The sequence below is a fragment of the Oncorhynchus masou genome, chromosome 3 (assembly GCF_036934945.1).
Source record: "Oncorhynchus masou masou isolate Uvic2021 chromosome 3, UVic_Omas_1.1, whole genome shotgun sequence".
NCBI lineage: Eukaryota > Metazoa > Chordata > Actinopteri > Salmoniformes > Salmonidae > Oncorhynchus > Oncorhynchus masou.
In genome coordinates, this window is record NC_088214.1 from 17,065,795 (window position 1) to 17,092,108 (window position 26,314).

At 43.7% G+C, this 26,314-nt stretch overlaps 2 protein-coding genes across 2 annotated transcripts; both read left to right on the plus strand.

Annotated features, from left to right (window-relative positions):
• The first annotated feature begins 731 nt into the window (after positions 1–731).
• Positions 732–11,087, plus strand: LOC135506840 (uncharacterized). The gene is made up of 11 exons (XM_064926242.1): positions 732–795; positions 955–1,139; positions 1,216–1,319; positions 1,597–1,688; positions 1,848–2,028; positions 2,199–2,304; positions 2,384–2,472; positions 2,546–2,637; positions 2,757–2,831; positions 9,679–9,788; positions 10,896–11,087. Exons 1-11 carry the CDS (start codon positions 732–734, stop codon positions 11,085–11,087), a joined length of 1,290 nt encoding a protein of 429 aa, XP_064782314.1.
• A 4,470-nt stretch (positions 11,088–15,557) lies between these two features.
• On the plus strand, positions 15,558–21,359 carry LOC135506849 (uncharacterized). Its single transcript, XM_064926255.1, has 11 exons — positions 15,558–15,621; positions 15,781–15,965; positions 16,042–16,145; positions 16,423–16,514; positions 16,674–16,854; positions 17,025–17,130; positions 17,210–17,298; positions 17,369–17,460; positions 17,580–17,662; positions 20,710–20,795; positions 21,296–21,359. The coding sequence occupies exons 1-11, from the start codon at positions 15,558–15,560 to the stop codon at positions 21,357–21,359; spliced, it is 1,146 nt and encodes a 381-aa protein (XP_064782327.1).
• Positions 21,360–26,314: the final 4,955 nt, after the last annotated feature.

Genomic DNA, 26,314 nt, shown 5'->3' on the forward strand with positions numbered 1-26,314 from the left:
GAGACAATGGCTCAGAGACCATTCGTATGGAGGGCTTAGCCACCAAACTAGGAAAGTAGTCCCAGTCTCTTCCAACTCTGTTTAAAAAAAGGTTTTCTTTATTTCTTCTGTTGTTCTAAGGAATATTCATGGATATGTAAAGCCATCCAAGTGATGTGTAGAATGGTGTCAAGGGCTAATATAATGTGAGGACGAGGGTTGTATGATGTACTTGGTAGCGTACTTGTCCAGGAGGTTCTCAGGCCTGATCAACCTTAGATTCCTCTGAATCTGCCTGCAGATAGCTTGTATAGCAGAGAACAAATATGAGATCTTGGAGTTCACTTGTGCCAGTAGTGACTCAGTAGAGTTTGTTATCTCTTGTGTTCCATATCTTGATTGATATGCATTCAGGATTTTGGTGAAATTCAGGAGGGGTGAAAGTAAGAGGTGTAAATATAATTGATGTATTTCACCGAAAATCCCTCATTTTGTGTTTTGTGAGACATAGGTTCCGCTTTGCAGACTACTTTATGGGGAAAAGATGTGACTATTACAATTTTTACTTTTAAAACCCATAAAAATTCAAGGATGTTTTCAGACCAGGAAATACCAAAACTGATGATGTTGGTAAGTTTTTAGGTCGATAATTATCACTCCTTGACCTCTCACAGGTGTTCAGAATTAAGATGATTAGGATCAATTGGTCCATAAATATTTCTAGTTTGTAGGCACTCCTTGATCATTCAGTCATGTCTCTCCTTTGGCAATGTGCAATTCTTTTGGCTGTCGTAGCAACAAGCGCTGCCAATGAAGGTATGTCTAATAATGAACGCATAATATGATTGTGTAGCACTGATACCATGTTAACTTGAATAAGCTACTTATCTCATGCTGACCGCCTAACAGACTAGCCAAGTTGTGGTGTTGGCTCTTGAGATGTGAATGATGACATTATCAAATTTATATTTTTAGATTTTAATGTGGATTGTGAAAAACACTCCATTAAAGTGACATGGAAGGTCAGTCCAGAGTTGGTTGAACATGCTGCCCGTCTTTTCCTTGGACACTGTGTTCCGTCCACATTTTCTGTTCTTCCCACGGGAGAAGGGATGGCGACATTCCACTACAACCTCAATGGCTGTGCCATCAAGAAACGGGTAATGTCCAACTCTTGACCCAATGTATGCCATTTTGGATCCTGCGACGACTAATGCTTCTCCTTCTATTCCCCAGGTGACTGGCAAAAAACACATCTATTCAACCAGCCTGACTTACAGACCTAACCAAAAGCCCAAACCTGCTGCTATTAGTCACCATATTAAGTGTGTTTACATAAGGTAACCATCTATACCAGGGGTACTCTACTCTTACCCTAAGAGGTCTGGTGCCTGCTGTCTTTTGGTTCTACGTTATCATTAATTGCACAGACCTGGTGTCCCAGGTCTAAATCAGTCCCTAATTAGAGGGGAATGGATTTTTTTTAAATGCAGTGGAACTGAGTTGAGTTTTAGGGCTCTATTGGGTGTAGTGCACTCTAGCTATGGTGTTGGAATCAAATCTTCCTAAGCCTTTGCCACCTTCATTATTAAACTAAACATTCCCCCTTGTATGTAGACCTGAGGGATTGATTCCCCCATTCCTTATCCCTGCCTATGGTAGTGCTGAGGGTCATGGAGGATTGGTTTTCCACATGGCACTCCTCAATGGTGAGTGACTCATACAACATCAATTATTGTAAGGATATGTTCAGTCAACTTACCTGGTAAAGAAATTCCTAGCAGAGGACACTTCCCAAAGCTAGTTGAAACCTGTGGCTGTACAGTACGTATGAGCATTGCGCCCCTTCCCCTCTCTGTTGCATGTAGAAGACCTTACTGGTCTGGCTAAGAGCAGCCTGTTTCCCCTGGGCTCTTTCATCCCCATCTGGGCAGCAGTGGATCAGAAGGACCATCAGCCCTTGCTGCTGCTCTTGGAGGAGTGTGTGGCGGCCACAACACCAGAACTGCAGTCTGCGAGCCTGGTGTACCCCATCATCACCAACAAGGGGTATGTACCAGACCTGGCTATGGCCACGTAGGGTGCACGTTTTGGTTTTTGACTGCCTAGCGCTACACAGCCTACAGCCTAATGTTGAAAAGTCTTGAATACATTTTAAAGTTAGCTTATTTGCTGGATGGAAGTTCTGTTTGTCTGCTCATTGCACAATGCATTTTCAGTTGCCTTGCAGATGGGAAGACTGGGAACTCCAGGTTCCTGCCTAGGTACCACTCGTCTGCTATTCTGCTTTACCTGCAGTCCTTCAAGTTTGCCTTAGGCGAGGAAGTGAGTGGACCACAAGTTCTCGGTAGGACTGGGTTGTTTTCATACTGTAGCTCTTGACTGTTCTCTTATTTCACCCCAGGTGTATATTCATTGTAAGCTTGTTGCATGGGACCCTGAGGTTTTTGATATAGAAAAGAAGGCCTGCCACTACATTAAAGAGACTGGAGAGTAAGTATTGGTCACATAACGACCATAATGACGTTAGTGCCAATGCAACAGCCAACTTTTTTTTTATTCATAGATGGGAGCTGCTGGACGACCCGTCTCAAAGTGACCTCTGCAAGTGCTGTGACTCGAGTTGCAAGCCTCGGTTGAAGAGGGGTGTGGATTCAGGTATTTTGAGGCACTTCATTTCAAGCCTGACTAAACTGTAGTTCCATATTCATTTGAGCTGATCACTCTTGAGTTCTGATGGGACTGCAGCTTGAAGTAACTTATATATTTTTTCTCAGAAGCCCAGGGCCTGGTTCAAAACTCTGTTCTTGGACCGCTCACAATAGTGGAAAACTCTGAAACCCGGATCCCCAGTGAATTTGTAAAATATCCTACTGTAGAACAAGGTTGGTGATTTTTGGCATTGAAGACTATAGTTTACACTTGGCTTTTATTTGTATCAGCTTTGCTGCCAAATGAACTTGAACCTGTAACCTACTCATCTGTCATTGTGTTCTGTATTCAGTTGACTGGTTGGTGTAATGGTCTGGAACACTTTGCTTGTCAGGTGTGTGTGCTGGTTATTTTACTGTAAAATCCCCCAACGGCAATGAGATGCATGTTACTAACAATTCTTCAACCTGTTACAGGGACGGCTGTCTTTTCTGTCTCTACAGCCATCTAATTGTAGGTGGCCTGAAGGGTGCATCACTTTCCACTATCCCCAGTCCTTTGCCTTGAGCATGTTTCAATAAAATGAGTACTTTACAATAGTGTTTGTTTCTAATGGTTGTCAAAATGCTATGATCCTGATGAGATGTACCCTAAATCCAGTAGTGCGGAGCCGGTATCTACACAAAATAGCCAAGAGGTGACCGTCTGGTTGTAAGAAGATGATCTCAATGAGTGCTCAGTGTTCTGGACTTCCCAGTGTCCTGACTACTCTTGAACTGTAACACTTTCTTCTCTTGGCATAATTAGTTTGCTAATGATAGTCACAGCAGGTGTTCATGCAATGGTAGCGCTATTTGAAAGATTGTCATAAGTGAACCTGCTTGTTGGCTATACTTTTTCAGCAGTAGCCCACCCCAAGATGCAATTGACAAGCCAAGTTTAGGGATTGTAGGTGGCTGCTGGCCATGCTTATGTAACAATTCAGGAAAATGGCTGTAGTTTACCTTAATTTAAATGTGTTTTTTTAGGAGAGTGCCCATCAGGGGAATATACCCCAAAGATTATCTTGGTTTCAGTGTCTTTCATACCTCACCGGCAAAAATGTCTACCTTTCTAACAGTTCAACTAGACTATCCTTCGCATAAGGCAAGATTGAAAATCCCAGCAGTTCAAGAGCAAACTGGTTTTGGCACATTCATTGACATATAACTGATTAAACATTTCCTAACACTGGCATTTCCCCCCTGACAGGACAAATGAATCCCACCCCAGTTAAATTTCATCACAGCTCATGAGCCCAGTACTTGCACTGTATCTGGTAACAGAACTCATTACAGACCAAGCGTCACAGGTTTCTTTCTCCCTTTTTAAAATGATTTCTTTGCGTTGTCCTCCAGGAACCTCTTGTGAAGATGTCGACTGTAGCTGACTTGGCCTTTTCCTAGGCCTGGGGGGTGACTCCAATATGGCTAGTGTTTGTGACCTTGTACTCTTGAAAGGGAACTCATGACTATTGGTTCAATAATGATGGGTTCCCGAGTGGCGCAGAGGTCTAAGGCACTGCATTTCAGTGCTGGAGGCGTAACTACAGACCCTGAATCGACCGGCCGTGATTGGGAGTCCTGTAGGGCGGTGCACGATTGGCCCAGCATTGTTGGGGTAGGCTGTCATTTTAAATAAGAGTTTGTTCTTTACTGACTTGCCTAGTTAAATAAAATACACTATGCTACTATTTCCTAATGTGTGCTGACGTTGCCCTTACCAACATTTGGAGGAAGGTCACTGGAGACCTGTGGGGTGGAAGTTGTGGTTGTTGATGGGGTAGAGATCACGGAGGGTGTGAAGCCTACAGCTCGAGCCAGACTGGTTAATTGTGGGATTTTTGGATGGATAATCCTGGGTGCTGCTTCATAAAACTGTTAAAACTAGTCTATGCCTGCCAACTGCCTTTCCTTATTCAATGTGTATTGGATTCCCATCCTCTCCGCCGGGTCAAAGGCAAGTTTTCGGACATCCCAGGGCTCTTTCCATTTTGGGGTATGACTCACCAGGTCTCATTCTAAAGAACCAGAACTACTGGTTACCCACCCTAATGGTTTTGACCTGCTTGTCTCAGTGGCGCCTCATGGTTTTGGGTGGCACATTAAAAGCCCGGGCAGCTGCCTTAATGCCCTGCCCATTTTCAATAGCATTCAGGGCACAGCGAAGCTCCTCTTCGCCATAGCCTCCACCGTCAGATATTTTCTTGTTAACTCATCTAAATTTTGTTTTTATCTTAGGAATGGTGGAGAATGACCCGTAACCTAATTCCTATTCTGAACCTAGCCTAACCGTAAACCCTATTCATCTGCCATTTAGCATATGCTTTTATCCTAACCCCAAACCTTATTCTAATCCTAACCCTGGCTCCTATTCTAATTCCGACCCCTAATCCTGATAACTGGGGGATTATCTGACTATGATAAGACACATTATGCTAACTAGCTGGCACGCATTTAATTCCCCTCAGCCGTTCTGCTAGTGAGGTTTCTAGCTCGTGAGGTTGCAAGCTAGTGCCTAAATTACAGCTAGTGTTACGAATCCCTTTTTGGCCCGACAGTCTAGGGGGGATGGTAATGAGACTCGTAACATAACTCATGCAAATTATTATTGTGACAAAGGAAAAGGGTGACCGAAATATGCACGACAACTGAAATCTACCGTCAAACTCTAGGTTTATTTATAAACACACGGTAATGGGGGGAGCAGGAAAAAGGGGCTGAGCTGGACCCAAGGAAAGAAACAATAAGTATTCAAAAACACCCCTAAGCTAGACTAGCCTACTTTAACAACAGCTAACTAACTAACCAAAAATACAGTGGGTGGTCCGCCCAGTTCTAACTAGTGTATTTAACAAAGTTCACCTACGGGTAGTGTATGCCCATGGGCGACTTGTCTTGGTTTCCCCCTTTTCCACCAGCAATCACACACAAACACCATAACCAAAAACAATACTCACAGGTGATGACAAAGTGCTATGAGGTGCTTAAACAAAAGAGAGGTTACGACACAAAGCGAGAGTGAAACACAGAGACCTACAGACATGGCATTTACAGAGAGATTGAGCTGAGCTGAGCTGGGCTCCAGAACAAACAAATGATGGGGTTTTTAAACCATGGGGAAAGAACTGTGATAGGTTTAGGAAATTGGAGGAGGTGTGTCTTCTGATTGATGATTGGTTGTTGACTGATTGGGGAGTGATGATTTTCACCTGTGAGGGGAGAAGGAGAGAAAAGAAACACACACACAGGATACACACACACACAGGATAACTGTATCCGTAACAGCTAGATACAAATGATCAACCATAAACAGAGATATCTTGCCGCATTGGTGTGGCAGACGGATTCCTGCCCTCAACATACTAACCTAACATATTACCACTTTACTAATAAAACAATCAAAATGTTTCTCTCTAAACAAATGGATGATTTATCTTAAGGCTTCCTTACACGTATATATTGTATAAAAACAAAATTTATCTAACTTCATTGGATTATATCTACAACTTTTTCTAAATGATAAATAATTAAATAAATTTAACTCAAAATTGTTTTGATGGCATGACTTCAAAAATGTTGAAACAGAGGACATTTGTAGTTGAGCAAGACAAGCAGCCAGAGGAACTGTAGATTTTTTTGGGTTGTTGTGAGAATTTCATTGGGGAGGGCACGTCTTACCCCAGGGTGCGTCTCTCCCCATAGTACCCTGTATCCCAGTTGACTTGATGGTAAATTTACAACACTTCTAAGCGATGAATAAGAAATGGGAAAGTTCCAATTCCAAACAAGCTTAAGTCTCTTTCTGTACCTGTTCAAATTCTCTGGAAATGCAGTATTGCTTTCTTCCTTCCATGAGATCACTAGCTATTCCATTACTTGTCCTGTGATTTCTTGTTAAAAAAAATGTACATTTAGAAAGTTACGGCAATTGAATTGCCTGCTACGGTGCGTTTTCATTTCTTATCTCGTCACATCAACAAAAATTGCTAAAACCCAGTGTCAAATAAATATGAAGTGGTTGAAGTGTTTTTATTACCCATTCAGGAAAAATGTGAATTAATACATTTGAGACAGGTGGCAGTGCATACAGGCTATCTGTTTCATGTCTCAGGTAGCCCTCGAAAGCCAACATGGACAGAATGCAATAATTGTCTCATGCCATATTATAATTGCACTCCTCTAGATCTGAAATAATTGAATGGTGAAACTTGCATCCACCCAGTCAATCATAAAAGCAAGCCAAAGCAATTCGGGCATTCTTGAAAGTCTGGACAATCCTTGTCCTGCAAATAAACATTTTTATTGTAGAAAAAAAATGATTCCGCAAGCAGTAGGCATTTGTAATTAAATGCAGTGGAACTTTATAGTTAGACCCACTGGATGATGTTCTACCTTCAAAATGATTTGGCAATCATCATTTATTAGAAAAAAAACACAGATTCCATCATACAAGAAAGTTTAACCAAATTAAAATCGCCCCATTTCAAACGGATAAAAAAATGTGTCCATCCTCAGAAAATGTTTTGTATATCTGCCATTTCTACACTTGAAGCAATGATATTTTTTGCAACATTGCTTTTGTCGAATAAGCCTGGGTCAATGGAAACCTGCCTACTGATCTGATAAGACAGATATGACTGTGTTTAAACAGGCAACCCAATTCTGGTATTTTCCCACTCATTGGTCTTTTGACTCAATCAGATCAGATATAGAACAAAAGATCAGATATGGGATGCTTGTGTAAACGCAGCCATTGAAACCACAATCATTTTTATTGGCACAAGATTAAGGGTGTGTTCCTCTGACCAGGCTTTGCTGAGGCATACCAGATCTTACAACGCCTGGATAAGTGTCAGCTAACCACATATGTTATAGCAATCGGGATCCTGACACACTCATTGGTTGATGCAAGTACTGTCTGAGCAAGGGATTGCAACCTAATGCTGTGTTCAGTAACCAAGTGGTAATTCACCATATATGACTGGGAAAAGTCCACTTGAATGGCCCTCCAACTGGTAATTACTTGTGAGAAACTTGTCTATCATACTGAGCTCCCACATGCTGACCTCTGATGTCACCAGCTCGCTGTTCACCATAGCATCACCCACCTGTAGCACGCTCTCCAGCAGGTATATCTCTCTGGTCACCCCCAAATCCAATTATTTCTTTGGCCGCCTCTCCTTCCAGTTCTCTGCTGCCAATGACTGGAACGAACTACAAAAATCCCTGAAACTGGAAACACTTATCTCCCTCACTAGCTTTAAGCTCCAGATGTCAGAGCAGCTCACAGATTACTGCACCTGTACATAGCCCACCTATAATTTAGCCCAAACAACTACCTCTTTCCCTACTGTATTTATTTATTTTTATTTATTAATTTATTTTGCTCCTTTGCACCCCATTATTTTTATTTCTACTTTGCACATTCTTCCACTGGAAATCTACCATTCCAGTGTTTTACTTGCTATATTGTATTTACTCTGCCACCATGGCCTTTTTTGCCTTTACCTCCCTTATCTCACCTCATTTGCTCACATCGTATATAGACTTGTTTCTACTGTATTATTGACTGTATGTTTGTTTTACTCCATGTGTAACTCTGTGTCGTTGTATGGGTCGAACTGCTTTGCTTTATCTTGGCAAGGTCGCAATTGTAAATGAGAACTTGTTCTCAACTTGCCTACCTGGTTAAATAAAGGTGAAATAAATAATAAAATAAATAAAATCTACTACGAAAATTACTTCGATAATTGCATTTTCAGTTAAATGCAACAACAAAACATTATTTATAAAAGGCAATCTATTAATATGGTTTTTGAACACTATAGTTTGTTTACAAGCATGATAGCTGTACTTTTAGTTTATTATTTATGCAGCTTGTTGGCCATTTGCCAATTGGCGTTTCTCAACGAGTTCAGAGCACGGGAATGCATCCAACTAGTTACGACTTCACAACTGGTAAATTCACATCTCCCACTTGGTTACAAACGCAGCATAAGTATGGGATAATTAATTGCAAGAGTGGAATGTGTTCAAACTAATGATTAGTGATTGATTGCCTGTGTAACAGGTGTAAAATATACTTGATGTATTTCACCGAAAATCCCTCATATTTATTTTAATGTTTTATTTGAAGGTTATTTTATGATGTATTTCATTACTTTCAAGATTGAATTATTTTATTGTATTGCTAAATTGTGTTAATGCTGTGATGCCATCAACGGGAGCCATGCTCTTACTCCTCAGTTGCTCAGAGCGTGATGAGGAGCGGCAAATATACTTGTATGGAGTCCAGACTGCAGCAGTAACTTTTGCCTTGTATTTGTATCCATTCCATGCAGTCATTAAAAGAGAGACAACTGGCTGAATTGTGTCCAAAGCCTTATCTTCCACCTACACCTTACCAGAACCCAACGCAGAAAGGTACCGGTGCAGAACCGGTTACATTGGTGCCGTGGCCCGGATCAACGTGGATCATTGTGAATCGCCGTTGATCAACAACAGCTTGGTCACCAGGTGGCCAGTCCTGACTTTGGAAATCTTATCACACAACTAGCCCATCAGATAGGACAGTCTATATCATCTCAAATTAGGAAGGAAGGTGAGAAGAAGGAAGACATGCTCAGAGCTCCAGTGCAGGCCAGACATTCACTGACACACCCGCCCTTAATTTATCCGGTATGAACTTGGTCATGCAGTCTGACGTGAGAGAGCCCCCATGTTTCAGAGGGGATGGGTCTGACAAGTACTCAGTACATGAATGGGAGGAACTCATGGACGTTTCCCTGAGAAAGAGGGGCTTGCCGGTCATAGAACAGTCACAGGAGATCATGTCCAAGCTTATGGGGAGCGCTAGAGACATCATAAAGATAACACTCAGCAGCAATATATCTCTGAAACCTCACGAGAACCCCAAAGTGATAATAGATATACTGAAACAACATTTCAGTGAGTTGACATATTCATCCATGCCTCTTGACGATTTTTATAACACTTTCTTTGCCAGTACTAGGAGAAAATGCCATGGAGTACTGGATCCGGTTGAACAAGGCAGTAGATGTGGCCGACGAGTGTTTGAGGAGGCAGGGTCGGAGCACCGAGGACTCCAGCCGAGATGTAATGATGATGTTTGTGAAACACTGCCCAGATCCTTCTCTTTCTGCGGTTTTAAAGTTCAAAAAAGCTGATAGGTGGACAGCAGCTGAGATACAAGAACGTCTAGACGAGTATCAGTCTGAAATGAAAGCCCAAATGTTGACCAGGTCAAAGCACCCTGCTGCTGTGAGACAGGTGGTCACACATGTCCAGATGCCTGTACTTGAAGATGAAGTGACATCTTGTCCAGTGTCTCCTAACCAGAGTGAGGTAATTGTCACACCCTCTAATCAAACTGAAGGAAACTGCAAACCTTGATAAGCTTACTTGATCGCAGAACACTCAGACAACAGTAAGACCGCAGCACCCACCTAACCAAGGGTACTCTTACAGGAAATATTGCAAGGTGTGTAACGGTTCAAACCACTCTACACTTGCACACTGCAGAAGGGAGTGTCTGTGTTGGTCAGGTCACTGGAAGAAAAACTGTCCGAAGTCTGGGCCTAGATACAGTGAGGAGGACACACGAGCAACCAGTGGAGCGGAGCCGTTAAACTAGCGGGCCCGCATTTGGAGGGGGGATATGCGGGTGAAGAGAAACAAACCCTTGAGTGTGATGAAGATTTAGAACGACGATATGTGAACGCATGTAGTACAGCACCAGAAGGGGTTCGGGTCAAAGTGCAGAATATACAGAGTAGCGCCATTTGATGAACTGTTTTATGCCCCAGTCACTGTAAATAACCAGTTCCAATTGAAAGGGATGCTTGACACTGGCTCCATAGCCTGTTCTTTAAGCGAAGCAGCAGAACAAAGAACGCTGGCGGAAAATATTATTCTAGAGAAGAAGCCACCATCAGAGCCAGTCATTCTCGTTGGTTTAGGGGGGAAACAAAATGCATGTTTGAAGTTGACTTTAATGTGTATGGGATTAGTTGTTTAGTCCCTGTGCTCATAGTCCCAGGTCAGCATGATGATCTCATCCTCAGTACACACTTGATAAAACACCTTATGCATCAAATGAAGGGTACTGACGAGTACTGGAGACTCATATCAGAATGTGCTTCGCATCCATCATCTATAGGTGAATACTTTTTGAACATGCTGACTAACCTGACATCTTGGCAGAGTGAAGAAATGCCCAGAAAAATAGCGACAGTCAAACTCAACCACGCTGTCACACTCCTCGCTAAACAAGAGCAGCTAGTATCCCAACAGCGTGCCAATGTCTCCAGGGAGCACCATGCCATGAAATATCATGGTGGGTCGATTCATCACACCCATGTGGGGCGACAGGTGGGTGCCTATGAAAGTCACTAACCTATCGGACAAACTCTGAAGATAAATTGCAAGCTGGCTGATGTGTCTCCCTGTCTGGCTGTGGAGGACTTCACCGTTTTCCAAGGCTCCTGCAAAATGGAAGGGGAAACTCTAGGAAAGCAGCCCATTACAACCGACTGTGGATTTGAAGCAGAAACTGCTTGATGTAGGGTTGGGAGAGATTGACATCAAACCCTGTAAAACCAGTCAAGAATCAAGAGAGGAATTAGTTCAGTTACTTCTTAACTACAATGATCTGTTCTCCAAGAGCACACTGCATTGTGGCAAAGCCAAGGGCTTTGAGCATCGCATTCGACTCACAGATGACAGACCATTTCGCCTACCATATCGGAGGTTTCCGCCTGCCCATTACCAGAAACTACGACAAGTGTTGACGGAAATGGAGGAACAGGAAATAATCAGGAAATCCGTTTACGAATATGCTTCCCCTCTAGTAATGGTGTGGAAGAAAGATGGTGGGCTTCGTATATGTACAGATTTCAGATGGCTAAATGCAAGGACACACAAAGATGCACATCCACTTCCACACCAATCTGACTGTCTTGCAGCTCTAGGGGGCTACACCTACTTCAGTACGATGGAATTGACGTCAGGCTTTTACAACATACCTATGTGTGAGGAGGACAAAAAGTATACAGCCTTCACTACCCCACTGGGTCTGCATGAATACAATCGAATGTCGCAGGGCCTATGCAATAGTCCAGCTTCATTTATAAGGATGATGCTTAGCATTTTTGGAGACCTAAACTTCAGTAGCCTGCTGTGTTACCTAGACAACCTCTTGGTGTTTGCACCAAGCGAAAGACAAGCCTTGGATAGATTGGAGCTGGTGTTCCAGAGACTAAGACAGCACAACCTGAAACTGAGTCCAAAGAACTGCAATTTCTTGCGGACGTCTGTGAAAGTTTTGGGTCATGTCATTAATGGTGACGGGCTGGCTGTGGACCCAACCAAGGTGGATGTGATATCCAAAATGACAAAGTCGGATCTAATGGAGGAAGATGGGTGCACTCCTTCAGTACGAAGGATCAAATCTTTCCTCGGAATGATATTTACTATCAACATTTCATTCCAAACTGTTCTGCTATTGCCAAGCCACTCTTCTCACCGCAGGTCAGAAGAGAATGGGGAAGGTGAAGCCTGAGAAGCAAGCTGGCAGCTTCAGACAGTTGAAACCTAATGACTGGACAAATGGGTGTGATTCTTCACTTAACAGCCTTAAGGAGAAGTTGTTAAACTGTGCTGTTCTTGGTCATCCGGATTTAACAAGGCCATTGATCCTGTCAATTGATGCCTCCCTGGACGGGTTGGGCACTGTACTGTCTCAAATACCTGCTGGTGAAGATAGAGCACGTCCCATCGCTTTTGCCAGTAAAACATTGAGTGGCTCACAAAAAAAGATATCCTGTAAACAGACTTGAGTTTTTGGCCTGTGTGTGTGAAAAGAGTGTGTTTGAAAAGTTTAGCCACTGGCTCAAGAGACATTTATTTACAGTTTGGACTGATAATAATCCCCTGACATACATAATGACGAAACCAAAATGTGACACCTGCGAGCAACGATGGGTAGCCAAATTGGCACCCTACTCATTCGATCTGAAGCACATAGCAGGTACAAAGAATGTTGTGGCTGATGCCCTCAGTAGGGACCCATTTGCCAATTTAGTTAGTCACAGGCTGATCAGTGAGAACTATGTCAGTCTGTTTGCTGAAGACGATGCTATAGGAGAAGATGGGATTCAAGATGTGTTTCGCTTGAAGGTCCAGAGTCACATAGTGAAAAAACAAGCAAAGACAACCTCTACAAATCAGTCTGACAGCTGTCCTTTAACCTGTGGCTCTTCAGTAGTGAAAGCGATCTGTGAAGTCTATGATCAGTGTGATGTCGCGACCGAAGCTCGAGCAGTACAGTTAGTGCAGTGTGTGCAACTACTCATATCTCCAAGCCATGAGTCACTTCCTGCGATCTCTTTTGAGACGCTTCAGCGGAGTCAAGAACTTGATCCTACGATTTCTAAGGCTATCCTGTTTGTCATCCGCAAAGACATCCTTCAAGACGAGAGAGGGATGGATTTGATTCACAAACCCTTGCACTCGTCAAGCAGGGGGAAAGGCTCAGGGTCCAAGATGGATTTACAGGGTGACAAAGGATCCCCTGAGCAAACAAAATAGGGTGTGATGCCCAAAAATATGAAGGAGAAAGCATTGAGTGGTGTGCATGACCATGCTGGCAACCAAGGGCAAGCTATAACTCTTCATTTGGCAAGGCAGCATTTCTTCTGGCCCAAGATGGAACATGATGTGAAGGAGTATGTCAAGTGCTGTCGGAGATGCATCCTGGCTAAGTCTCCTGAGCTGTCTGCTCGACCTCCCCTGGAAAGCATCAGAACCTCTGCTCCTATGGAGTTGGTATGTCTCGACTTTTGGCGTGCTGAGGGCAACAAGCTACGCTCAGTGGATGTATTGGTTCTGACAGATCACTTCATCAAGTTAGCTCACGCCTTTCCATGCTCAAATCAAATGGCAAAGCAAGTTGCCAGAAAGATATGGGACGAGGAATTTTGTGTTTATAGATTTGCTGAGCGGATCCACACGGATCAAGGTGCCAATTTTGAGAGTGAGCTAATCACAGAACTTCTCAACCTCTCTGGTGTCGCCAAGTCACACACAACTGCGTATCATCCCATGGGGAATGGGGGAACGGAAAGGTTCAATCGAACTCTGGGAAATATGCTTCGCTCACTCCCTCTAAAAGCTAAATTGAAATGGCCGCAGCAGATACAAACTCTAACGTTTGCCTACAATGCTACTGTACACGAAACCACTGGCTATGCTCCATTCCAAGTCATGTTAGGTCACATTCCGAGACTCCCTGTTGATATAATGTTCAAGCAAGTTTTGAGGGATCCTGTGCTTGTTGACTATAGTAGCTATGTCAAAACACTGAAGTCCCATCTCCATGAAGCAGTGAGCATCACTCAACGGCATACAGTTAAAGAACAACAGAAACAGGCCAAACATTATGACAGAAAAGTCAGAAGCACTCACCTGAACAAAGGAGACAGAGTGCTTCTCGCTAAAAAAAGGAGAAAGGGGGAAAAGAGAACTTGCCGACAAGTGGGATGCTAAGGTGTACACGGTCATTGACAGAAACTTACATACACACATATATAAGGTGGTGGATGATAAAGGAAACACCAAGGTGGTACATCGGAACCTTCATCTAGACATCAGCTTTCTGCCGGTAGAAACACCTAAGGATGATTCACGTGAATCTCAATCAGATGGAGCTGTAGATCCAGAGTATGAGGGTCAGTCAATGGACCTTTCAGGCTTTGATGAAGAGGAAAGCTCTGGAGATATGACCAGTTCATGGATACTCAGTGGAGTAGATGACCCCGCAAATCAGGACTCTTCAGAGAGACAGGAGACAATCAGAGATGAGATGGAGCAAGAACAGTCAGCGTACAGCTGCAGGGACAATCCAAATCAAGACCGTCAAGCTCAGCTATCTCTCAATAATGAGTCTGCTATTAGCATTCCTGACTTTGACAGGGTAGCTGTAGTCCCTGACACAGAACCTTCAGGTATTCCTGACTCAATTGCACCCACTGATTTAGCTAGTGACCAAGACTTACAAAGTCCGGGTTCACGTGATTCACAAGATGTGGTCAGAACACGCACTGGCAGGGTAGTGAAATCTGTGAGTCGTCTTATTGAGACAATGGCTCAGAGACCATTCGTATGGAGGGCTTAGCCACCAAACTAGGAAAGTAGTCCCAGTCTCTTCCAACTCTGTTTAAAAAAAGGTTTTCTTTATTTCTTCTGTTGTTCTAAGGAATATTCATGGATATGTAAAGCCATCCAAGTGATGTGTAGAATGGTGTCAAGGGCTAATATAATGTGAGGACGAGGGTTGTATGATGTACTTGGTAGCGTACTTGTCCAGGAGGTTCTCAGGCCTGATCAACCTTAGATTCCTCTGAATCTGCCTGCAGATAGCTTGTATAGCAGAGAACAAATATGAGATCTTGGAGTTCACTTGTGCCAGTAGTGACTCAGTAGAGTTTGTTATCTCTTGTGTTCCATATCTTGATTGATATGCATTCAGGATTTTGGTGAAATTCAGGAGGGGTGAAAGTAAGAGGTGTAAATATAATTGATGTATTTCACCGAAAATCCCTCATTTTGTGTTTTGTGAGACATAGGTTCCGCTTTGCAGACTACTTTATGGGGAAAAGATGTGACTATTACAATTTTTACTTTTAAAACCCATAAAAATTCAAGGATGTTTTCAGACCAGGAAATACCAAAACTGATGATGTTGGTAAGTTTTTAGGTCGATAATTATCACTCCTTGACCTCTCACAGGTGTTCAGAATTAAGATGATTAGGATCAATTGGTCCATAAATATTTCTAGTTTGTAGGCACTCCTTGATCATTCAGTCATGTCTCTCCTTTGGCAATGTGCAATTCTTTTGGCTGTCGTAGCAACAAGCGCTGCCAATGAAGGTATGTCTAATAATGAACGCATAATATGATTGTGTAGCACTGATACCATGTTAACTTGAATAAGCTACTTATCTCATGCTGACCGCCTAACAGACTAGCCAAGTTGTGGTGTTGGCTCTTGAGATGTGAATGATGACATTATCAAATTTATATTTTTAGATTTTAATGTGGATTGTGAAAAACACTCCATTAAAGTGACATGGAAGGTCAGTCCAGAGTTGGTTGAACATGCTGCCCGTCTTTTCCTTGGACACTGTGTTCCGTCCACATTTTCTGTTCTTCCCACGGGAGAAGGGATGGCGACATTCCACTACAACCTCAATGGCTGTGCCATCAAGAAACGGGTAATGTCCAACTCTTGACCCAATGTATGCCATTTTGGATCCTGCGACGACTAATGCTTCTCCTTCTATTCCCCAGGTGACTGGCAAAAAACACATCTATTCAACCAGCCTGACTTACAGACCTAACCAAAAGCCCAAACCTGCTGCTATTAGTCACCATATTAAGTGTGTTTACATAAGGTAACCATCTATACCAGGGGTACTCTACTCTTACCCTAAGAGGTCTGGTGCCTGCTGTCTTTTGGTTCTACGTTATCATTAATTGCACAGACCTGGTGTCCCAGGTCTAAATCAGTCCCTAATTAGAGGGGAATGGATTTTTTTTAAATGCAGTGGAACTGAGTTGAGTTTTAGGGCTCTATTGGGTGTAGTGCACTCTAGCTATGGTGTTGGAATCAAATCTTCCTAAGCCTTTGCCACCTTCATTATTAAACTAAACATTCCCCCTTGTATGTAGACCTGAGGGATTGATTCCCCCATTCCTTATCCCTGCCTATGGTAGTGCTGAGGGTCATGGAGGATTGGTTTTCCACATGGCACTCCTCAATGGTGAGTGACTCATACAACATCAATTATTGTAAGGATATGTTCAGTCAACTTACCTGGTAAAGAAATTCCTAGCAGAGGACACTTCCCAAAGCTAGTTGAAACCTGTGGCTGTACAGTACGTATGAGCATTGCGCCCCTTCCCCTCTCTGTTGCATGTAGAAGACCTTACTGGTCTGGCTAAGAGCAGCCTGTTTCCCCTGGGCTCTTTCATCCCCATCTGGGCAGCAGTGGATCAGAAGGACCATCAGCCCTTGCTGCTGCTCTTGGAGGAGTGTGTGGCGGCCACAACACCAGAACTGCAGTCTGCGAGCCTGGTGTACCCCATCATCACCAACAAGGGGTATGTACCAGACCTGGCTATGGCCACGTAGGGTGCACGTTTTGGTTTTTGACTGCCTAGCGCTACACAGCCTACAGCCTAATGTTGAAAAGTCTTGAATACATTTTAAAGTTAGCTTATTTGCTGGATGGAAGTTCTGTTTGTCTGCTCATTGCACAATGCATTTTCAGTTGCCTTGCAGATGGGAAGACTGGGAACTCCAGGTTCCTGCCTAGGTACCACTCGTCTGCTATTCTGCTTTACCTGCAGTCCTTCAAGTTTGCCTTAGGCGAGGAAGTGAGTGGACCACAAGTTCTCGGTAGGACTGGGTTGTTTTCATACTGTAGCTCTTGACTGTTCTCTTATTTCACCCCAGGTGTATATTCATTGTAAGCTTGTTGCATGGGACCCTGAGGTTTTTGATATAGAAAAGAAGGCCTGCCACTACATTAAAGAGACTGGAGAGTAAGTATTGGTCACATAACGACCATAATGACGTTAGTGCCAATGCAACAGCCAACTTTTTTATTCATAGATGGGAGCTGCTGGACGACCCGTCTCAAAGTGACCTCTGCAAGTGCTGTGACTCGAGTTGCAAGCCTCGGTTGAAGAGGGGTGTGGATTCAGGTATTTTGAGGCACTTCATTTCAAGCCTGACTAAACTGTAGTTCCATATTCATTTGAGCTGATCACTCTTGAGTTCTGATGGGACTGCAGCTTGAAGTAACTTATATATTTTTTCTCAGAAGCCCAGGGCCTGGTTCAAAACTCTGTTCTTGGACCGCTCACAATAGTGGAAAACTCTGAAACCCGGATCCCCAGTGAATTTGTAAAATATCCTACTGTAGAACAAGGTTGGTGATTTTTGGCATTGAAGACTATAGTTTACACTTGGCTTTTAATTGTATCAGCTTTGCTGCCAAATGAACTTGAACCTGTAACCTACTCATCTGTCATTGTGTTCTGTATTCAGTTGACTGGTTGGTGTAATGGTCTGGAACACTTTGCTTGTCAGGTGTGTGTGTGTGCTGGTTATTTTACTGTAAAATCCCCCAACGGCAATGAGATGCATGTTACTAACAATTCTTCAACCTGTTACAGGGACGGCTGTCTTTTCTGTCTCTACAGCCATCTAATTGTAGGTGTCCTGAAGGGTGCATCACTTTCCACTATCCCCAGTCCTTTGCCTTGAGCATGTTTCAATAAAATGAGTACTTTACAATAGTGTTTGTTTCTAATGGTTGTCAAAATGCTATGATCCTGATGAGATGTACCCTAAATCCAGTAGTGCGGAGCCGGTATCTACACAAAATAGCCAAGAGGTGACCGTCTGGTTGTAAGAAGATGATCTCAATGAGAGTGCTCAGTGTTCTGGACTTCCCAGTGTCCTGACTACTCTTGAACTGTAACACTTTCTTCTCTTGGCATAATTAGTTTGCTAATGATAGTCACAGCAGGTGTTCATGCAATGGTAGCGCTATTTGAAAGATTGTCATAAGTGAACCTGCTTCTTGTTGGCTATACTTTTTCAGCAGTAGCCCACCCCAAGATGCAATTGACAAGCCAAGTTTAGGGATTGTAGGTGGCTGCTGGCCATGCTTATGTAACAATTCAGGAAAATGGCTGTAGTTTACCTTAATTTAAATGTGTTTTTTTAGGAGAGTGCCCATCAGGGGAATATACCCCAAAGATTATCTTGGTTTCAGTGTCTTTCATACCTCACCGGCAAAAATGTCTACCTTTCTAACAGTTCAACTAGACTATCCTTCGCATAAGGCAAGATTGAAAATCCCAGCAGTTCAAGAGCAAACTGGTTTTGGCACATTCATTGACATATAACTGATTAAACATTTCCTAACACTGGCATTTCCCCCCTGACAGGACAAATGAATCCCACCCCAGTTAAATTTCATCACAGCTCATGAGCCCAGTACTTGCACTGTATCTGGTAACAGAACTCATTACAGACCAAGCGTCACAGGTTTCTTTCTCCCTTTTTAAAATGATTTCTTTGCGTTGTCCTCCAGGAACCTCTTGTGAAGATGCTGACTTGGCCTTTTCCTTGGCCTGGGGGGTGACTCCAATATGGCTAGTGTTTGTGACCTTGTACTCTTGAAAGGGAACTCATGACAATTGGTTCAATAATGATGGGTTCCCGAGTGGCGCAGAGGTCTAAGGCACTGCATTTCAGTGCCTGAGGTGGAAATACAGACCCTGAATTGACCGGCTGTGATTGGGAGTCCCTACGTGTGGCTCACGATTGGCCTAAAGTGCTGTACAGAAACCAGTGGGTAAATTGTTGACCTTTGTCATCTTCCATGAAAATTCTCGATAATTGGGTTTTCAGTTAAATGCAACAAAACATTTATAAAGCAATCTAATATGGGTTTTGAACACCATAACTTGTTGACAAGCATGATTGCCTTACTTTTAGTTTGTTTGCACAGCTTGTTGGCCATTAGCCAATCTGCGTTTCTCAATGAGTTCAAAACACTGGAATGGATCCAACTAGTATTTACAACTTCACAACTGGTAAATTAATAACTCCCACTTGGTTACAAAAACAGCATAAGTATCTGATAATTAATTGCAAGACTGGAATGAGTTCATAATGATTTCCAGATCAGTGATTGATTGCCTGCAGCTGGAGGTTTTTAATATTGCAAAACACACAGATGGCAGTGGTTAACCTGCTTGCTTGCTGACAATTATTATAGGCATCCCAACTGAACCTTGGTGTTCAATCATGATGCCTTTATTTTGCCGCAGTGGGGCTCTCCTATGCATGGCTTTTCTGCCATTGTGGCACCAGAAGGTAATTTGTATCATTGTCTTTCATGCAGGCCTATTGCATTTTTAATTTTAACTTTACTAGCAGCAGATGTTAGTTTGTAAAATATTTTTAACAATTATCCTACTAGATATGGTAGAAGCCCTGATTCAGTCACTCTGAGATGCAGGGCAGCCAGTTCACAAATCGATCCCTCACTCCTGTCTGGGAAGTTGTTAGCCTCCCCAACAGAGACACTGGAGGGATATGTTCCATGTGGCACTAAATGACTACCTTCAGGAGGATGGTAGGCTTTAGCAAATGTACCCATGTGTATTTGGTAAGATTTAAGGTTGTTTAACTCTCTCCTTCCTCACTACTGGGGACACACTGATGTACTTGAATGAGCTGACCTATGTCTACTCCCAAAGCTCACCTGAACTCTGACTTTCAGTCTTACCCAGTTTGTCTATGACAGGTGAGATGTGGCTGTTTGTGTACCTCTAAGGAATATAATAATTGTTCTGTTGTCATGTATGTTAATGCTGGAGAACTATTCCAACCCTGAACTTGCATGGTCAGCTACATGTTTAATATATTTCCTTTGTACTGTAGATTGAGCACCTCCCATACTTGACCTAGTGCTGTTTCATACAAATGGTGAAGGAGATGTGGTCTACCACATGGGACTTATGACGGATAGGTTTTTGAGAATACCTCCATGGCGCCTTCATCCACATCTTGGCAACAGTGGAGCAGAAGGACCATCAGCCCTTGAAGCTGAGTGTGTGGTGATCGCAACACCAGAGCTGCATCCGGGGGGCTCCGTGTACCTCTTCGCCAAGGAGTTTTTACAATTGGTTTATACAGCAGGATGTGACTGGTGCTTTTGTGCGATGTGGCTTCATGTGGCGAACCATTCCTGATTGATGGCAAACCATTTGACATGTATGGTGGATAGCATGACTTCAAACTCAATTTGAACCAAGACATTTCTGAAATCCGTCTCTCTGCAAGCCTTCAAGTTTACCATTGAAGTGGTAAACTTATGCGACTTACATTTTGACACTGATGAATATGAGCACTGATCCCTAATCTCTTCTCAGGTCTATATACACTGCAAACTTTTGGCCTGGAACCCCAGCGGCCTTGATACCAGCAGGAAGGCCTACCATTATGTGCAAGGGCATGGGTAAAAAATATTGTATACGCCTATTCAATTGAAATACTTTTACTGAAAGGAGGGACCTCAACTTGCCCAAAGTATCTAATTTGGAGAGAAACGGTGCCATTCAAATCTTGACTTAATTTAAAAAAAATATCAGTTGGGACCTCCTTGATGACCCCTCCCATAGTAACCTCTGTAGCTGCTGTGACTTCAGCTGCAAGTCCCAGAAGGGGAGTAACATCAGGTTTTACATGACTTGAGTGGGGTGCAGAAAGATTCATTTACTTATCGTCCCAGGGCACTAGAATGGGATGTCGGGGGAAAAAAGGCATGTCCAGCCACCCTTTTCAATGCTTAAACTCTTTTATTTTTTAGGTCAACTCAAAATGCTGTCCTTGGACCACTTATAACAACTGACAATTCACTGGCCTGTTATGTGAACCTGGTTTTGTTACACCCCAAATGATCATGTCAAAGTTAATTTTTGTATACTGTTTCATTGACTGTACTTGTGTTTGTTTCAGGTGTGACCCTGAGTACGGCTGGGTTTCCTGGGAGATGGGCAGCCATCTACCGTGCATGTCCTGACTCTGGAATGGCTGACGTGACTTGAAATAATGTGTCGCTTTTTCTTGGTTTTATTCTCACTTGTTTACTAACAAGAACCTAAGCTCAAGCACAAACTTGACTGTGCCATGAGTTTAAACTCTATTTTGCAAGCAGGTCATTGTGCCGATGTGACGCAAGTCAATGGTTTGAAGCCTTTTATTAAACCAAGCGCGCTTAGGCAATTGTATAGTTCAACTATGCTTAAAAGGAGATCAGAAATCCATGGACTGTGCTAGACTTGTCTTCATGATCTCAAACCAGATGACTCTTCAAGGCTCACGTAATTCTCTCTCCAGTTGTAGCACCGCTGCATTGTCTGTAGTTGCCAGCGTTTTGATATTCATAGATGCTGTTTCTACGACAGCCTCGATATGTGCTTCATAACTGCCGCTATTGACTCTGCAGTACCTTCACTGTCTTAAAATGCCTGTATTTGTGAAATAATTGAGTGCCGTTGTCTTGGTTATTACAATGGTAAAAATATGCAGATGAGTCTGTAAGCATTGCAGTATTTAAGCTGTTTCTGTAGGTCAAGGTGATGTCCTGATTGGCGGGGCCTATATTGACCTAGCAGAGAAGGCAACCTTTTATGAACTGAGGTATTTGTTACAGATCACAAACCAGTCACGGGAAGCCGGAGCCAAGTCACTCCCATTACACTATTTTGAAAAACAAGTCTCACTTTCAGTCAGATGAATGTTTATTTTAATAGTAGCTGAGCTTTCATTCAGTTGCTCTGCAGAGCATATCTCTACAGTGGGACAGAAATAATTTGACACCTTTGGTAATCTGAAGTACCCAAAAAATCCACTCACACAATCAGAAATACAAATACTAGATGAGTATTTCCACTACAAATACAAGAGAAAAAGATTTGTATAAGGAACCCATGCTTTCAAAAAGAGCAATAGCGCAACAATGGAATAAATAAAATGCCTTTTCCCACTATTGTTTTGATGGTTTACTACCTGAAAGTTCAGCTACTATTAAAATTAATTTAGATAGTGTTCTGAGGCGTTTTGCATTTTGCCTCTAATCGGTTTTGGGTGTGCTGGAGATTCTGCCTATTATCGACAATATTTTACCTTCATTTGCTCTCCAGTTCTTCCTCTAGGTGTTCACTTGCCTGTAGTCTGGCCTCAATGGCTTTCAGTTCAACATCTTGTGCTTAAACACGCAAGCAAAACCAATCAATATCACACAAAGGCTATTTAGTTGTAATGCAGTGTGTAGGCATGTAGCTCAGCAGCTGTGAGATCCCCTACCTTCATTCTGTCTGATCAGGTCTGCCACCTGGTTTTCAGGCTGACTTTCACTTCAGCAAGTTCCATCTTGGTGTATTTCAGTTCAACGATTTGCTCTACCAACATCTCTCATCTGTCTCAGCTCATTCCAGATGTCATGCATGGGCTGCTGCCAGGTGATATCGTTCACTTTGTCTGCCACTGACAGACAGCAGCACAGTACCAACAGAACTACGGTGGTCTCCATACTATAGTAGACCTATACCTAACCTCAGTGGTGTAAAGTACTTCAGTAAAAATACTTTAAAGTACTACTTAAGTAGTTTTTCAGGGTGTCTGTACTTTACTATTTATATTTTTGACTACTTTTACTTCACTACATTACTAAGGAAAATACCCGTTACATTTTGAAAGCTTAACAGGACAGGAACATTTTCCAATTCACAATTTTTTTGAAGAAAACATCCCTGGTCATCCCTACTGCCCCCGATCTGGTGGACTTACTAAACACAAATGCTTAATTTGTAAATTATGTCCGAGTGTTGGTGTGTGCCCTTGACTATCCATAAAATAAAAAGCTTGTGCCATTTGGATTGCATAATATAGTAATTTGAAATGATTTTTACTTTTGAAACTTAAGTATATTAAATTTACTTTGATACTCAAGTATATTTTAAAACCAAATACTTTTACTCAAGTAGTATTTTACCAGGTGACTTTCAATTTTACTTGAGTCATTTTCTATTAAGGTATCTTTACTTTTACTCAAGTAGGACAATTGGGTACTTTTTCCACCGCTACCTAACCTCCTCACTTGAAACCTTTTGAGTCATAGCATTCCTCTATACAGTGTATTCGGAAAGTATTCAGACCCCTTCACTTTTTCAAAGGAATTCTCCATAGAGCTCAGAGACAGGATTGTGTCGAGGCACAGATCTGGGGAAGGCTAGCAAACAATGTCTGCATAATTGAAGGTCCCTAAGAACACAGTGGCCTCCATCATTCTGAAATGGAAGAAGTTTGGAACCACTAAGACCCTTCCTACAGCTGGCCAAACTGAGCAATCGGGGGAGAAGGGCCTTGGTCAGAGAGGTGATCAAGAAACTGATGGTCCCTCTAACAGAGCCCCATAGTTCCTCTGTGGAGATGGGAGAACCTTCCAGAAGGACAACCATCTCTGCAGCACTCCACCAATCAGGCCTTTATGGTAGACTGGCCAGGCGAAAGCCAATCCTCAGTAAAAGTCACATGACAGCGTGCTTGTAGTTTGCCAAAAGGCACCTAAATGACTCTCAGACCAAGAGAAAACAAGATTCTCTGGTCTGATGAAACCAAGATTGGACTCTTTGCCCTGAATGCCAAGCATCACATCTGGAGGAAACCAGGCACCGCTCATCACCTGGCCAATACCATCCCTAAGGTGGAGCATGGTGGTGGCAGCATCATGCTGTGGGGATGTTTTTCAGCGGCAGGGACTGGGAGACTAGGCAGGATTGAGGGAAAGATGAATGGAGCAAAGTACAGAGAGATCCTTGACGTAAACCTGCTCCAGAGCACTCAGCACCTCAGAATAGGATGAAGGTTCACCTTCCAACAGGACAATGACCCTAAGCACACAGCCAAGACAACACAACACAGGAGTGGCTTCGGGACAAGTCTCTGAATGTCCTTGAGTGGCCCAGACAGAGCCCGGACTTGAACTCGATTTAACATCTCTGGAGAGACCTGAAAATAGGTCTGAAAATATGCTCCCCATCCAACCTGACAGAGTTTGAGAGGATCTGCAGAGAAGAATGGGAGAAACTCCCCAAATACAAGTGTGCCAAGATTAGTGTCATACCCCAAAAAACTTGAGGCTGTAATTGCTGCCAAAGGTGCTTCAACAAAGTACTGAGTAAATGGTCTGAATACTTATGTAATTTGTACTTTTTTTATTTATTTTTATACATTTGCAACATTTTCTAAAAACCTGTTTTTGCTTTGTCATTATGGGGTATTGTGTGCAGATTGAGGGGAAAAAACTATGGAATCCATTTTAGAATAATGCGCTCCCACTGCACAGCGAGAAAGGGCCCCCCAGGCCGCTCTCATGCTCAGCTCCAACAGTTCCCAGTGGGGGCTCCCATGGAGAGGGTGGGAGTGGATGTAGTTGGGCCGTTCCCCACCACAGACAGTGGAAACCGCTGGGTGCTCACGGCCATGGACTATTTCACAAAATGGCCCGAGGCCTATGCTCTGCCTGACCAGGAGGCAGAGACCATCGTCGACGCCCTGACAGCGGGGATGTTCAGCAGGTTTGGAGCTGCAGAGTCCATCCACAGCGACCATGGCAGAAACTTTGAGTCCCGTGTGTTCGCCACCATGTGTGAGAGGCTTGGTATGCACAAGACCCGCACTACTCCTCTCCATCCTCAAAGTGATGGCCTTGTGGAGCGCTTCAACAAAACGCTTGGACAGCAGCTGGCCATCGTCTCTTCCAAACACCAGCGTGACTGGGACAAGCACCTGCCTATGGTCCTCATGGCATGCCGCTCCGCTGTCCAAGACTCCACCTCCTGCACGCCTGCCCTCCTCATGCTGGGGAGAGAGATCCGCACCCCTGCGGAGATGGCGTTTGGTCGGCCCCTGCATAGCCCTCATGTTCCTCCGGGGCCGGAGTATGCCCGGAGACTCCAGGACCGCCTGGAGACAGCCCACACCTTCGCCAGAGAGCAGCTGGTGAATGCAGGTGTGAGGCAGAAAAGGAACTATGACGTGCACACCCGGGGAAGGCACTTTGTGGCTGGGGAGCTGGTCTGGGTCTACAGCCCCCTAAGGAAAAAAGGCAGATGCCCCAAGTTGGACAGTCACTGGGTGGGACCCTGCAGTGTCCTGGAGAGGGTAGGGGAGGTTGTGTACCGGGTGCAGCTTCCTCCCAGGGGGAGAAAGGTGGCACTGCACCGGGACAGGTTAGCCCCATACAGAGGGGCCTCTTTTCCCCAAACCCCAGGAACCCCCACAATTCCCCTCTCTGGCAATGACATTCTCCAGGCACCCACCCTCAGGTGCCGCAGACAAGGCTCCAGACAGCCCACTCCCCCTGTCTCCCCCCCTGTGTCACCGCGTGGTTCCCCAGAGCCACGGACTGTATTACCCGTTCCCGCTTCCTTGTCCCCCATATCCCTGCCTTCATCCCCTGGTTCCCAGAGGGGCACTCTGCGACCATCACAGACACGCAGGCAAAGGAGACCTCCGGGTCGCTTCAGAGACTTTGTTTGTTCCTCGGGGACGAGGGACTTTGTGGTGGGGGCTGTGTAGCGACCCGCACAGACAGCTGTGTGTTATGTGTTAGGCTAGGAGGTGGTTGTGTTGTACTGACCAGTACCCGGTGTTCGCGGGGTCCGACATGTCAATCAACCTGCTATCTGCCAATCACGGTTGGGCAGGGGGGTGGAGCATTGGAAGTTAAGACCAGGTTCAGCTTTTTGTTCTCTCTCTCTTACGCCTGGGCTTCCCAAGAGAAGGTCACGATTGGCTTGTGGGTTATCTGTCATCTTTTTGGCGTGTGCTACGGCCCAAACAGTAGCCTGTGTAAAGTTGGTTTAATAAACCGTCAATTCGCAAACTCAAGCCTCTGTCTGGACAATTGTTCATTTATGATCTAGTCAGGTCATTACAATAAGGCTCAAATAATTTACCAATGCGCTGTGC